Source organism: Cucumis sativus, chromosome 2 (assembly GCF_000004075.3).
Source record: "Cucumis sativus cultivar 9930 chromosome 2, Cucumber_9930_V3, whole genome shotgun sequence".
Lineage (NCBI taxonomy): Eukaryota > Viridiplantae > Streptophyta > Magnoliopsida > Cucurbitales > Cucurbitaceae > Cucumis > Cucumis sativus.
The window spans coordinates 21,686,134-21,700,695 of NC_026656.2; the positions used below are offsets into that span (position 1 = coordinate 21,686,134).

The 14,562-nt window shown below is 33.0% G+C and overlaps 2 protein-coding genes across 3 annotated transcripts; one reads left to right on the top strand and one right to left on the bottom strand.

Annotated features, from left to right (window-relative positions):
* Nucleotides 1-4,200: 4,200 nt before the first annotated feature.
* Nucleotides 4,201-6,450, bottom strand: LOC101223103 (pentatricopeptide repeat-containing protein At3g22670, mitochondrial). Its single transcript, XM_031881206.1, has 3 exons — nt 6,400-6,450; nt 6,187-6,239; nt 4,201-6,088 (listed from the first exon to the last, which is right to left on the bottom strand). The coding sequence occupies exons 1-3, from the start codon at nt 6,448-6,450 to the stop codon at nt 4,498-4,500; spliced, it is 1,695 nt and encodes a 564-aa protein (XP_031737066.1). The 3' UTR covers nt 4,201-4,497.
* A 1,546-nt stretch (nt 6,451-7,996) lies between these two features.
* Nucleotides 7,997-13,821, top strand: LOC101222870 (probable U3 small nucleolar RNA-associated protein 7). Of its 2 annotated transcripts, none has more exons than XM_004138785.3 (9): nt 7,997-8,246; nt 8,531-8,614; nt 8,774-8,839; nt 8,923-9,012; nt 9,299-9,431; nt 10,032-10,150; nt 11,581-11,648; nt 12,036-12,084; nt 12,545-13,821. In XM_004138785.3, exons 2-9 carry the CDS (start codon nt 8,558-8,560, stop codon nt 13,571-13,573), a joined length of 1,611 nt encoding a protein of 536 aa, XP_004138833.1. In that variant the 5' UTR covers nt 7,997-8,246; nt 8,531-8,557; the 3' UTR covers nt 13,574-13,821. The 2 variants fall into 2 exon arrangements, with proteins under 2 accessions (XP_004138833.1, XP_031737225.1); XM_031881365.1 differs by having other exon boundaries at nt 7,997-8,242.
* The last annotated feature ends 741 nt before the right edge of the window (nt 13,822-14,562 follow it).

Here is a 14,562-nt window from a genome sequence, read left to right on the forward strand (position 1 = left end):
AAACGGTTTTGATAAGAAAAAAAATGCTACCGATGACGTATTTTCTTCTTCTTTCCATCCTTTTCGATCTTTGAATTCACTGAGTTGGTTGGAGTCAAAGTTTAGGTGGAGTTAGGATATGTCTTTTGGCTTATAGGATCTGTATGAGTTGTGCTAGTTTGGTTAGCTTGTGTGAAATATGATTAACTTGACTTGTTGTTGTTTATTCTCTCTTGTTTTGTGCTTTTTCCCTCTTTTTTTTATTCTCTCTTGTTTTGTGCTTTTCCCTCTTTTTTTTATATACATTTTTAAAATTTACTTGTCTTGGGTGTTTTAAAATTTACTCTACGTAGATTTGGGTGGGCAAAATAAGACACCCCTTCTGCGAAGCTCTAAAGCAAGCTTCAAACTTTTTAGAGGGAAACGGTGGAAGAATTTGATGGAGTGTTTTCGTGCTTTTCGATGGAGGGTTTAATTGACCATGGAGTTTTGATCCTTTTGTGTGGAGGGTTTTCATGCTTTTTGATGGAGGGTTTAATTGGCTAGTGGAGTTTTTCTTTTTTTAAAAAAAAATACTTAGAGTTTATTCCATTGTTTTTGGAGCTTACGATTCGCGTTTCGTTTTTGGAGCTTACTATTCGCGTTTCGTTTTTTGGAGCTTACTATTCCCGTTTCGTTTTTGGAGCTTACGATTCGCGTTTCGTTTTTGGAGCTTACGATTCGCGTTTCGTTTTTTGAGCTTACGATTCGCGTTTCGTTTTTTGAGCTTACGATTCGCGTTTCGTTTTTTGAGCTTACGATTCGCGTTTCGTTTTTGGAGCTTACGATCGTTTTTGGAGCTTAGGATTCGCGTTTCGTTTTTGGAGCTTAGGATTTGCATTTCGTTTTTGGAGCTTAGGATTTGCATTTCGTTTTTGGAGCTTAGGATTCGCATTTCGTTTTTGGAGCTTAGGATTCGCATTTCGTTACATCATAGACAACTGAGTGCAACCCACAAGTTAGAATCAACACGAAACACACAAATTTTGGCAATTAATTCCTTATGCCAATTTTGTGTAAATGAAACCCAATAGTCGAAATTTTGATGTCTTCGTCTATGTTGGTCACACTTTTCTCGTCTCTCTCACTTGGTTTGTCTCTTGCGTCGACTGTCCCCTCTCTCATCTCCTTCCTTTCTTTTCTCAAATAAAACTTAAATTCACATTGTTATTAAAAATATATATTATGTATTATTTAATATTTTAAAATATAAAAAAGCTGAAAATCTTGTATTTATTTGACATTATTTTATGGTAGAATCTAAAATTTAAATTCAAATTGTTATTGAAAATATATATTATTTATTATTTAATAAATTGTTTAAAATATAACTAAGCTTAAAACTTTTGTATATAGGGAAGTTGTTGTCATATTGTATAGTAAAAATAAGTCAAGTTAATCTTTACCAAATTTAAATGATGTTTGCAATTATCTTGTCTCATTTGTTGAGCTATTCAAATATAGTGTATGTAGAAATGATATTATATATTAATGACCAAATTTTTAGTTGTATCCCAAATATGTTGCTTATAACATCATTCATACTCAACATATACTATGTTTGGAAAATATTAATTCTATTGGTTATTATAAAGTTTAGTTAGTTAAATGTGATTTAACGGCGTTTAGAAAATTAACAAATTCATTTTAATGTTAAGTTTTTTCGATTTGAAAAGTATATGATTATATGAACAAATAAATATTAATATTTGAATATGTGATCATATTATAGAAAACAAATAGTTTATCACATTATTTACAACATAAATTACAATGTAAGTGGGAGATTATCAAAAACGAATTAAAACAAATAAAATATTTTTCTACCTTAAACTGAATGGTTGTGAAAAAAAAAAAAAAAACTAAATTTCAACTTTCAAATTCCAACCTTTCTTTGAAGTTTGTTATAAAAATTTAATTAATTTTTTCAAAATAAATTAATGTTCACAATTAAACGGAACAATCAATACACCATAATTAATATATCGAGGAGAATACTTATTGAACAATCAATATATCGAGGAGAATACAATCTAACAAATGAAACGTATACATTAATATAACGTACCATGTATATACATTTAAATATATGATTTATATTTATTTTTTTACGAGAGGACTTGCACTTTCCATAATCAAAATGAAAAAAAGTCAACCAATTTCGTTACTCTTGTCGCCCCTACTAAGTTTACAATTAGCTCAAAATATAATTTTTTGAAATAAAATTTATAAAAAAATATAATTTTTTGAAATAAAATTTATAAAAAAACAAGTGGATAATCGTAATTAATTAGCATTAATTTAGGAAATAATATATAATTTAAATTCAAATTGTTATAAAAAATATATATTATATATTATTTAATAAATTTGTTATAAACAGTTTGGAATATAAAGAATGCGAAAATGGTGAATTTATCATAACCATTATTCTAGGAATATGATGATAAGTTTGAATTCAAAATTTTATTAAACATATATATTATGAATTATCTAAATAAATTGTTGGTTGATTGTTTGAAATATAAAAAAACATGATAATCTGCTAAAAAAATATTGTCATTATTTTAGGGATGTTGGTGCAATATTCTTCCGCTATGAGATTTAGTTAAAATTTACTAATTTTTGTTTGAAAAATACATTTATTCGTGAATATGTGATATTGTGCATCATTTTTTGAACTCCTTCAAATACATAAATTAATTGTCGTGTATCAATGATATAATCGAGCTTAAAATAATAATAATAAAAAAGGTTTGCTATAAATCTTATTATTTCTAGTTTTTGCTATATATCAAAATTTGACCTTTTCACCAATCTTTAGTTCATTATTAACCAGTTCTTTAGTTGGGTTGGTCTGGCCCGACCCGACCGAATGAAAACACTAAACAATATAGTACATAAGCCAATATTTTAACATTTGGTAATATTTTGAAATGGAAAATGATAAAGTAAATATTTAAAAGAAAAATAACTGTAATAACATGTATGGTTAATAATGACATAGTATAGTTACAATCAATTATGGAATAACACACTCATTATTATTGTCCCATCCTATTGTTGGTCAAATATCGAGTTTTGATTTGACTAGCACATTTTTACGTGAAAAATATTTTCCACCTGGGTAATTATCTAACTATATTATTCTGAATTATTGGTAATTATCTATGCTTAATAAAAAAAACTTACATCAATCATATCTTCTGCAATTTATTGTCCAATTCAATATAGTCCAAATGACAACAACATCCACAATGAAGTATTGGAAGTTCAGTTACTTTATATATAGACTATTAATATCGAAATGACGACAACATCCACACTTTGGAAGTTCAGTTACTTTATATATGGACTATTAATGTAATTTCTTCAATTTATGCTTAATTACATTTGTTACCTTTAGGATTCTTATTTATTTAGTCACACTATTGTAAAATAAAGATAGAAATCTTAATCAATAAAATATTGATTCATATATTAATTAACATAGACTATATTTGTTTCTCAGATTCTCAAACAGAATCCTCCACTAAAGTCAACAACTCCATTCCATTTCACAAGGAACTTCGCGGCATGCCATTCTCAAGATGATAGTATCACAAAATATCATAAAATACATCATGTTATACTTTAGGATACACTAGACAATCTAAGTCCAATGACTTCACATTATTCAACTATCATTTGTGAAAATAAATCAAATTTAACAAGTTTAAGGAAAATACATTTTATTGGAGAAAAATCAACCAAATTAGGTTATTAAAAACTTTGAGATTAGATTGACAAATTAGGTTAACAATTGCTGTGAGAGAGTGCCTTGATTAGATTTATTGACCAAATATGTCTTTGACCAGCCTTGAAGAAATACCTTCTTGACATCGAGCATCCATTGAATATGCCAAAAGTTAATATAATCGAGGTAAATTTGAGATGAAAATCAAAAGTTGACATGAATACTTAAAATCCTCTAAGATCTTTGTCACAACTAACTAGATGCAATCATGCAATTAGAATAGGATCCAAAACATGAAAGAAATAACTATGGTTCTCTTATTCCTCGATGAAAAAATTATAATTCTACCGATCTAGTTTATGGATCATTATCAGTAACCATACCCATACAACTTTAGTGATAAGAAACATTTCAAAGTATCAAATAACTTTAGAGGAAACTGGGACTAGTTCTCTCATCAAGTGGATGTTCATATAGTATCTAACTGATTAATTAAATTGCAAGTCAAAGGGAAACCTTAATAATGACTGACTTCATAATTCACATATGCCGTGCTATTCAAAGTGAGAGATAAAATATGAGAATGCAACAAACATAAAAAATGGGTTGCAACAAAACTTTTCAGGGAGAAATTGAATCGTTTTTTTTTTCACTGTTAAAAATCAAAGTCCTATGTCATCTATCTGAAGGGGATAAATCTTGAGTGAACACACGTTGTAGTAGCTTTAGTAGAGTCTCATTTGTTAACTTGTATCTTGATTTGTTGCACAGAACATCAAATTCTCTATGATTTTCATTTCTTCTAACATACTTTTCCTTTCAAGTTCTTCCTTCAACATCTTGAATGTGGAATCTTTAGGAACCATCGCCTTCGACAGCATTTCCCCAAAGAAAGAGCAAGCTAGATGGAGTTTCCCATTCTCGCACAGTCCCCGTACCAGAATTGCATAAGTCCCAGCTTCAATACTTACATCATTCTTGAACATGTGATCTAACAAAAACTTCAGCACCTTCATTCTCTTCTTTCTACAAAACATCTTCAACAAAGGGTGGTAAGTCTTGAGGTCTGGCTTGCACGAAACCTCCTCCATTTTCAGTAGCAATGTCAGAGCTGTCTCTTCCTGTGAATGCGCACAAGCACAAGATATCAATGTGTTATATGTCAACACATCTGGAGTAACCCCCTGCTTTTCCATATCCTCTACTATCTCCTTAACATCAGTGAGCCTACCGGCTTTACCAAGAATGAATATCAGGGAGCTGTAGAATGAACTATCAGGCACACAACCCTCTTTCTTCATCTTCTCATATACTTTTAGAGCTTCATTAATCTGTTTTGCCTTCCCTAGAGCATGCATTATAATGGTGAAAGTTATTACATTAGGCTTGCATCCCTTATGCTCCATTTGCACCAGGACTTTATCCACATTCCGGAAGTCCTTTTCACGGCAATGAGCTTCAATAAAAGCAGTGTAGGAGATCACATCAGGTTCAAGTCCACTTTTCTCAACTTCCCCCATAATCTTCCACGCCTCATCGAGCTTCTTAGCTTTGCAGTACCCGTGTATTAGAACATTGAAAGAGGCCAAATTGAAAGGTATTGAACACTTCAATTCTCGAAACACATTATGGGCATCTTCAACGCTGGCCTCCTTGACTAATGCATCCATCAACACATTCATGGCTGTCGTGTCTGTACTAATCCCATATTTCTCTATATTCCGGAATGCATGGATTGCTTCCTGATGCCTACCAGCCCTCGCAAGCCTCCTTATAACCTTACTCATCGTCTCCAAACTCACAGATCCAGCTAAATGATTCATCTCATCCACTAACTCCCACATAAGTCTAAAGTTTTTAGCCTTCCCCAAGATATCAACCATGGAGTTGTAAGATTCAGGTGAATGCCGATAAGGAATTTGGTCTTTTGCCCACTTGAAAATACCATATGCTTGGATCCAATCATTATGAAATCTCTTCAGCAGCTGTGCAACCAAAGTGTTTGAAACCCTGTAAGCCTTTCCATTCAAAGCTTCTGCAACATTTTCCGGTGATGGGTATCGATTCTCTAGCATCGTACTTATTTTGTCAACTTCGTTATTGCACGTCTCACCCAATTTCTTTTGAACAACTTTATTGTTGTCTTCGAGTTTTTGAGATTCGAGCCAATGCGCCAATGGAGGAATAACAAAGACATCGTCCTCAGATTCTAAATGTGTAGAGGTTTTAGTATCGAAGAACTTTATCCAGTCTGGAAGGTCGGGGGATTCAGAGACCTCAGTCGATCCAGTAATGGTGCAGAGAGGTTTTGCTAAGTAACAAGTACGAAAGGATCTTCGCAAGAAAAAAATTGTGTGAATTTGTGATTGACGTATCATTTTGAAGAACATCGGCTTGATCAAGAACAAATTATATGTGTATGTAAATCATACGTGAGTTCAATGGAGGCGTGGAAATTTGGAGGGTTGTTTGATGAGCGTCGCCCCTACCTGCATGAGATAAACCAGAAACGTCTTCCCATCATTTAACTAAACTATACCTCTCAGATCTCAGATGGTCTAAACACCCAAAAAATTCATTTGATTCAACACAAAGCAATCCAAAATTGGCAAATAACTCAACAAAAATTGAATTGGAGGGCAAACCATGAGAAATTTGAGCATAAAGGTAAGCCTTAGGCCAAGTCTAACATTCATGACATCTTAGTGGATGCACAAAATTGTCTAACGGAAGATTAAGGCCTTGTTATTTGGAAACTGTTCTCAAAGAACATCCAAGTTTTACCAACGTGAACACAGCTAAGGTACGAACAGGTCAAAAGTCTGAATCCCACTCACTTATTGTTCAAGCCAAAACGACTTCTAAGTTTTGGGGGGCGTAAAACTTTGCTACCATTTATCTCTCCATAATGGTTTAAAGCCTATAATTGAAATCAGGGTCTAACCAATAATCTTAAACTACATTGAAAAATTCACACATGAATCGCCTATTTCGAAAAAAAACTCGCAACTCATCTAGAATTTGAAAGCAGAAGATATCAACAAAATTGAGAGAAAAGGAGGCGACTTACCTGGAGAAGGAGAGATTCCTTTTAAAAAAACCCAGGCTTATAAAAAACCATTGCTTCAGCGATAAACCCTTCAACCAAACGTTGATTTTAGATGATGCCAGGAGTTTTTACCAAAATAACCTCGTCTGCACTGGAGGTCAGTCCACTCTGAACTTATATTTTCCTTCCTATTTCTCGCATCTTCCTTGTACCCAAGAGTTCCACTGCTTGCCTTTTTTCTTCTTCTTTGCCTTTCTTCTTCTTCTTCTTCTCGTAACGTCTCGTTGCTCATTTCAAGTATCTATGGATTCTGGTGACTTGGGATGATGTTTGTGGTGTGTGACCCAATTTAGTCGCGATTTGGGATTTAACTTTTAAATTTGGATAAATATTCAAAAGATTGCAAAACTTTCAATACACAAATTAGTTAAGCTTCTTTATATAATTTGGAATAATGGTAAAAAATGTCTAAAAATTCATAAAATATTGAGTTAATATTGGCTAACACTTTAAAATTATATTTTTAATAAATTTTGGTGGACTATCTCTCACAAGATCTATTGATATATTGAGAACTACTATCTAATGAGTTTTCAAATGCTAGTATTTTAAAATGAAAATTTAACTATGTTATTTTTAATCGTTTATCCATTATTTTTTTAAAACTTTGGACTATTTTTCATTTAAAAAACATTTATAAAATATAATAAATTTTTATAGTTGAGCAATAATAGATATTGATGAATGATAACAATTTTTCATATTTGATCAATGATAAATATTTATAAAATGAATGATATAGGAATAAATATAGAAAAAAGTGATTGTGCTGGCCTTGTTTATTTATTTTCATATGTACATTTTTATATAGTAAATGTAACCTTATTTTCTATTTTTTTAATATTTTAAAAATAATGAGTGAAATCAAGTCGAAATTAAGTTGTGTACTCGATCCACGACTTCAAAATGAGAAGACATTGGAGTCAAGGTCGAGGTCATCAGTGCCTTTCCATCAACACAGCAAGACTTTTAGTAATTTACTACTCTATTTTATTTTATTTTAGAGTAGTTTACATTATATCTAATTTTTTACCTTATCTTTTAAAATAACATTATTTAAAAAAAAAAAACTATATTTTTCATGGATATTTTGGTAATTTGGTAGGTAGCATAGATTATAGGTATACGTTAGTTTAGTGAGAAAAAAAAAACCCTCAAATTTTTCTTCTTTACACGACTGCAGCTCCGCCCAGCACACACCTCTAACCTACGCGGCAGCCGCTCCTTGCCATCCTTCTCCGCCACCACTGCACTACGCCGCTGCCCCACGGCAACGTTTCTACTGATCGGACTAAACACCCACCATTCTCCTGAACCCCAATCTTAGCTTTTTCTGGCGTCTACCTGAAATATATTTAGTTCTTTCAAACTTCGCTGCAGTAGGTATTGGAGCTTCATGATCATGGAAAATTTATCGTTTGTTGTTTCTTTCCCACCCGTATGAAGAATATCAGCGTGGCTTCTCCACTCATTTTTTTTTTTTTGGTTGAGTAGACTAGTTTATTGTGCTTTCTCTGTTATTTTGCCTTGCTAACAGGATTGATATGGAAAAAACTTCTCGTACTTCGTTGGATTTACGATTCATGATAATTATAATTTGAGTGTTGGTGAAACTTGAAGTAATCCATTGCTTTGGACATGTTATTCATTTACCTAAATTCGTGCAGTTCTTGAAGACGTTATAACCTAGCTAAATGGAGAAGGAACTAGGGAATGTGGTTACTGAAAGGATTCTTCCTCCGACTGAACAGGTTCTTTACATACTTTTTGTATTTTCAGTAGGTTGTATATATTTGGTAATGTGCGTCTTATGCAACTTAAACTTGGTTGGAATATGAATTCTCAGTTGTTGAATGACAATTGGGTTCACAAATCTGTATGTCATTCATATATCACATATTGTTGTGCAGGAGGTATCAAATGAGATAGATGTGAAAGTTAAAAAATATATGCGTGGAGAAGGTGCTAACCTAGAGGTATGAATGTGACCTATGGGCTTATTCATTTACGTTTTTCTATTTGTATTTTCTTTTTTCCCTAGCTAAATGTTCATTTCCAGGTTCTGAAAGATAAAAAGTTGAAGGGTCAACTTTCTGCTATAGAAGATCTATATGGGAAATCTGCTAAAGCTGCTGCAGAGGTCGAAAAGGTAGATTCTCAATTCTCCAAATCTTTTAAATTGCATGTTTGCTTCTTAAGCTTTTAATAGTTTCTTGGAAACGTAGACTAATCATTTCTGCCTAGTTTCCATATAAGAAACATGAAATTTATCGATAGAGTAAAAGGAATACAAAGTAGGTAAATTTGTGTCTATCAAACGAGCTGAAAGATTTTATTTAATGATACAAGATTTTCCTTTCCCCCCGTCTAGTTCAAATTCTTGGCATTACAGACACATTTTTTCCCTTGATTTTTAACTTTAATTTTATCTTTAGTGGCTTATGCCAAGTGAGGGAGGCTACTTGGAGACTGAAGGATTAGAGAAGACGTGGAGAATCAAACAGGAAACAATTTCTCACGAAGTAGATATCTTAAGTAGAAGGAATCAACATGATATTATTTTACCAGGTTGCTCTTTTAGCTATTATGTATTCTTTTTTCATACTTCAAGATACCATTTCCCTTGAAATCATTGTTATGAAATTTTTATATATGTTCCTTTTGTTTGCTTGAATTTTTTCTTCTCATTGTTGGCTCTGACTTCTCTCGCCTAGCAGAACGTTTACGCTTCATAACATTATAAATTTTGGTTTGGTTCTGTTGTAAGCACGTGATTTTGATCATATGTAGAAATTCTTTCAATTTTGTGGACTTGGTGGGATTTTTAACTACATTGAAATGTACCCCTTTCTTGAGATTTATGTAACAGGACTTCTATGCCATGGCTTATCTTTCTTTTTGTATTTCCTTTCCAAGGAAATGTCTTTTCTTCTCCAAAAAACACTTCAATATTTTCTCATACATTCAGTCTTTTCCCCAAAATACACATCTTTTCACTTTTGTACTCCTTTAGTTTGTGCTTGCCACTCCTCTCTCTTTCTCTCTCTCTTTTATTTTAATTCATTTATTCTATACAATTAGTTTCTTTAATATTTATAAGGTGAAGTTTTATTCATAATTTGTCTTAAATTTCAGCATTAATTTTTATTATTCAATTTATATTTGCAGCTCTAGGACCATATTCTATTGACTATACTTCAAACGGTAGATATATGGCCATTGCTGGACGTAAGGGTCACCTGGCCCTTGTAGACATGAAGGATCTCAATTTAATTAAAGAGTTTCAGGTAATTGATGATATTCCCTATAAGATTATGATCGACTCAATTTGGTACATACTAGGGGTGGAAACGGTTCAGTTTGGTTTGGTGGTTAAATCGAATTGAACTGAATTTTTTTAAAAACTTATATATGAATCTGAATCCAATTTATAGTTTGGAATCAAAACAAATTAAACCACATAAATTTCAGCATAAGCATGGTTTGGTTTGGGTTAAAATTTGGTTTTGCTTTAACACTCTTATCACATACCATTGCTACAACAACACAAGGTTAGAAGAACAAACAAAAACAACTTCATATGAAAAAAGAGCAGCAAAGAAGAAGATTGTGTCAAGAAAAACAGAGGAAGAAATCAAAGGGGTAGGTGAAAGTGGAGTAGAGAAATAGAGATATGGAAATGGAAAGTAGAAGGAAGAGGAGAGTGAGGTGGAGGAAGAAGACAAGAGGGAAAGAATGAATTTGAAGAAGAATCTGTGAAATGGGATTTTGGATTTCGATGGCATGCAAAGAAAAATGGACGATTTCAAATTAAACCCTGAAATTTTGATTTCTTCTCCTTGTTCTTCTTTTTTGAAGAAACCCTTAGGAATGTTGTTTTTGTTGCTCTTTATTTCTGGTTTTTGTTCTAGGCATGGATATTTCCTTTCATTTTTCACGGGGATGGGTAGTTGAAATTTTCAATTGTCTTTTCTTCTTCTTCTTCTCCATTTTGCTCTGGTTTTGGAGGAGAGTGGGTTAAAAAAGGAGAACAACAAGAACAGGAACTAGTAGAACAACAAGAAGAATGGTTTTTCTATTTTGTTTTATCTAACAATGAACACACTTTCGTTCTTCATATGAGAGGCCCTAGCACACATAATTTATCTTCTGATTTGCATCCCCATACCCATCACAGCTTGTTATTTTCCTACTCTAAGTAGCTAACCCTTCTCCCAAAAAACTGAAGAAGAAGAAACATAAAATGGGTCGAACAAGATGAAAGATCTCAGTAATTCTTTTAAAAAATCCCATTGATTGAAGCGAATCATGAGTGGGGGACAAAGCAAATCTTGAGAGAGGTAGATGAATCTATGGTCATCGAACGGTGGAACTTTGAAGGATGGGAAGTGGATGGAGATGTGTGGTTGAGACCTGAGAGGGATTGAAGATGTAAAGGTTTAGTTTTGGGGCTGTTTGGAAAGCGGTAATTTAATTAGGACTACTAGGAATCAAAGGAGTGTTGGAATGCTTGTTGAATTGAGGGTGGAACAAAAATGAAATCGGAAAAAGTGAAAACTATGGAAAATATAGTTTAATTGAAAACTGCTAGAGCAAAATGAGTTTAACATTACAATTCGGGCTCAAAACACTCAATCTAAACATGATTTTTTTTTATTAAATTACAATGCATTTCAATCCAATTATGGGTGTGCAAACACACCCTTACTGTTTTCAGGTTAAGGAGACTGTTCGTGATGTTGTCTTTTTGCACAATGAGCTGTTCTTTGCTGCTGCACAAAAAAAGTACGGTTTTTTCCCTCTCATCTTTCTTGATTGATGATTGTTGGTTCGTAAGTGTTAATTTATTAGATGTTTACTTTATTTGATTTTGTAGACAATAGTTAACTCCTTATTTGTGCGCTTTTGCATGCCTAAATGGAGCCATTTCATTTTTCACGATAACTTTAGGGTTCTGGATTCATTGTAGAATCTATCTGTTGATTGCTCCCAAACATCCCCAAAGGGAAAAAGAAAAACAATTCCATAAATTAGGCCTTTAAGTCAAATCTTCATGCATATTATACCAAGGGGTACCTTGCATTACTTAGATTATGTAATTTCACTCTATTCACAACTGAAATGTTTTGTATAACAAAAAAATATATATATAATATTATTGAAATTTAACAGGTATCCGTATATTTATAATCGGGAGGGCACAGAGCTTCACTGCCTCAAGGTTGGTATATCCTACTATTTGAGTGATCTTCACTGTCATATTTCTCTATTTCTCATTCCGACCTTTGTTCATAGTTTTCCCTCATTTGAGTGTAGTTTATATTAAATGTCATCTTGATGCCGTTTGCTTAAGCTTCAATAAATTCATGGCAAGTTCTCCAAATACAAATGAATATGAGTTTACGTCGTTTTTTAGTTTCACTTAGATTGTGTTTGTTTCACTTGAGCTTGTGTATGATGATAGTGTGCTCAAAGTTCTAGATCAGTGTGCATAGGGACCATGACCTTTGATAATTAGTTGGATCTTCTTTTAACTCGTTGAGTGTATTATAATGGAATCATAAACATTTCAATTCGACAAGCGTAAATGTTCGAACAGTTAGTGCTCACGTTTTGTTCATTCTCTGAAGTACACGTTATAATGTATATTGAACTGACTGTATTCTAAAAACTTATATTAGGAGCACGGATCAGTCAGGAGGCTTCAATTTCTGAAAAATCACTTCCTTTTGGTATCCATAAACAAGTTTGGACAGCTTCACTATCAAGATGTAACAACTGGTAGCATGGTCGGTTCCTTCCGCACTGGACTAGGCCGTACTGATGTGATGCAGGTAAATCCATTCAATGGAGTTATAGCAACCGGTCATTCAGGTGGTTCGGTGGCTATGTGGAAACCTACGAGCTCTGCTCCTCTTGTAAAGATGCTTTGTCATCCAGGGCCTGTATCAGCGCTAGCGTTCCATCCAAATGGCCATCTCATGGCTACATCTGGCGCCGAGAGGAAAATTAAGCTCTGGGACTTGAGGAAGTTTGAGGTCCTTCAGACTCTTCCTGGGCATGCTAAGACCTTAGATTTCAGTCAGAAAGGGTTACTTGCTTATGGAACTGGGTCATTTGTACAGATACTAGGTGATTTCTCTGGAGCTCAGAATTACAATAGGTATATGGCTCACTCAATGGCGAAAGGTTACCAAATAGGAAAGATTTTGTTTCGACCTTATGAAGATGTTTTAGGTATAGGCCACTCAATGGGTTGGTCGAGTATCCTCATTCCAGGATCTGGTGAACCCAACTTCGATACTTGGGTAGCTAACCCATTTGAAACATCAAAACAACGAAGAGAAAAGGAGGTTCGGTCTCTCCTCGATAAGCTTCCTCCTGAGACAATTTCACTCAACCCCACGAAAATTGGTACCCTCATGGCAGTAAAGAAGAAGGAGAAAAAGACAAAGAAAGAAAGAGATGCTGAAGAGGAGGCTGCAGTTGATGCTGCAAAGGGCATTACCATGAAGAAGAAAACCAAGGGAAGGAATAAGCCAACCAAGAGAGAAAAGAAGAAACATGAAATTATTGAGAAGGCCAAACGGCCTTTCCTTCATGAACAGATAAAGGAAGAAGAATTGTCTCGAAAGAAGTCGAGGTTGAGCGAGGAAGTCGAACTTCCCAAGTCTTTGCAGAGGTTTGCTCGTAAGAAAACTGCGACATGATTGTAACTTTTAGTCATGTTACATTATTCATAATTTTGTAGTCTATTAGATTAATCATTCAGCATTCTTCATAAATTTTGTTTAATATTGTTTGTTTTCATCGAGAAAGGAAAGGAAAATGTGGCCAAGATTATGATTTCCTTCTTCCAACATGCTTCAGGTATGTACTTAGTAGTGTTTGCTTGCTTCAAACACGAACACATGCATGCACATTGATTTAGTGGTGCATTTGTGGTCGGATTTTTTTATTTTTTGTAGTAGTAAAATATATTTGCCCTCCAATTTGAGGTGGGAGGTCATGGTTTCGACCTAGGGTGGTCATCTACAAGAGTTTTGTTGACACCCAAAATGAGTAATTTCCATCTCTAAATTTTTTCATCTCTAAATTTTACCTATGATCTACTTGCCAATATTTTAAAATTCTAAGCTAAAATTTGAAAATAGAAAAGAGTATTTAAATTTTTTTATTCTCTTAAATTCAACTCGAAAGAAGGAAACTAATGCATGAGAAAATAGGTCTAATTTTCTAAATCTAAAAATAAAACGGTTATGAAAGGGCTTTAGAAACAATTTTTATTTGGATCATTCACAATATCTCAAGAAAGAAGACATTAGGCAGGTGCTTGTAGAAACTATTAGTATCACGAGCTCATTCCACTTGGACATTTTTGCCTTTTCTTCTTTCATATTAGTGTGTTTTATTTTATTTCCTGATTTCAAAGATTAATATGCAATAGCTAATGTTAAATTATGAAGTATTTTTCTTTTTAATATTATGTTTCTCTTAACACTGTTAATTTTGTTTATATGTTATTAAAAGTTATCACTATATTAAAAGTTATCACTATATTGTCATATAAACTGTTTATGGTATTGTAAATTTGAGGTTCAATTCTTTATTTTTTCAATTTAAAGATATAATCGTAATTTTATGATATTTCAAATAAACATTTACTTTTGTTTTACATAATTTTACTTTTAAAAATCAA

Bases quoted from the DNA above. Each gene is read 5' to 3' on its own strand.
- LOC101223103 (XM_031881206.1), bottom strand. From the start codon at position 6,450: ATGAATGTTAGACTTGGCCTAAGGCTTACCTTTATGCTCAAATTTCTC. The intron at 6,240-6,399 runs GTTTGCCCTCCA...TCATGCAGGTAG, and splicing joins TTATGCTCAAATTTCTCATG to GGGCGACGCTCATCAAACAA. The intron at 6,089-6,186 runs GTATGATTTACA...TTTCTTGCGAAG, and splicing joins CACGCCTCCATTGAACTCAC to ATCCTTTCGTACTTGTTACT.
- LOC101222870 (XM_004138785.3), top strand. From the start codon at position 8,558: ATGGAGAAGGAACTAGGGAATGTGGTTACTGAAAGGATTCTTCCTCCG. The intron at 8,615-8,773 runs GTTCTTTACATA...ATTGTTGTGCAG, and splicing joins TTCTTCCTCCGACTGAACAG to GAGGTATCAAATGAGATAGA. The intron at 9,013-9,298 runs GTAGATTCTCAA...TTTTATCTTTAG, and splicing joins CTGCTGCAGAGGTCGAAAAG to TGGCTTATGCCAAGTGAGGG.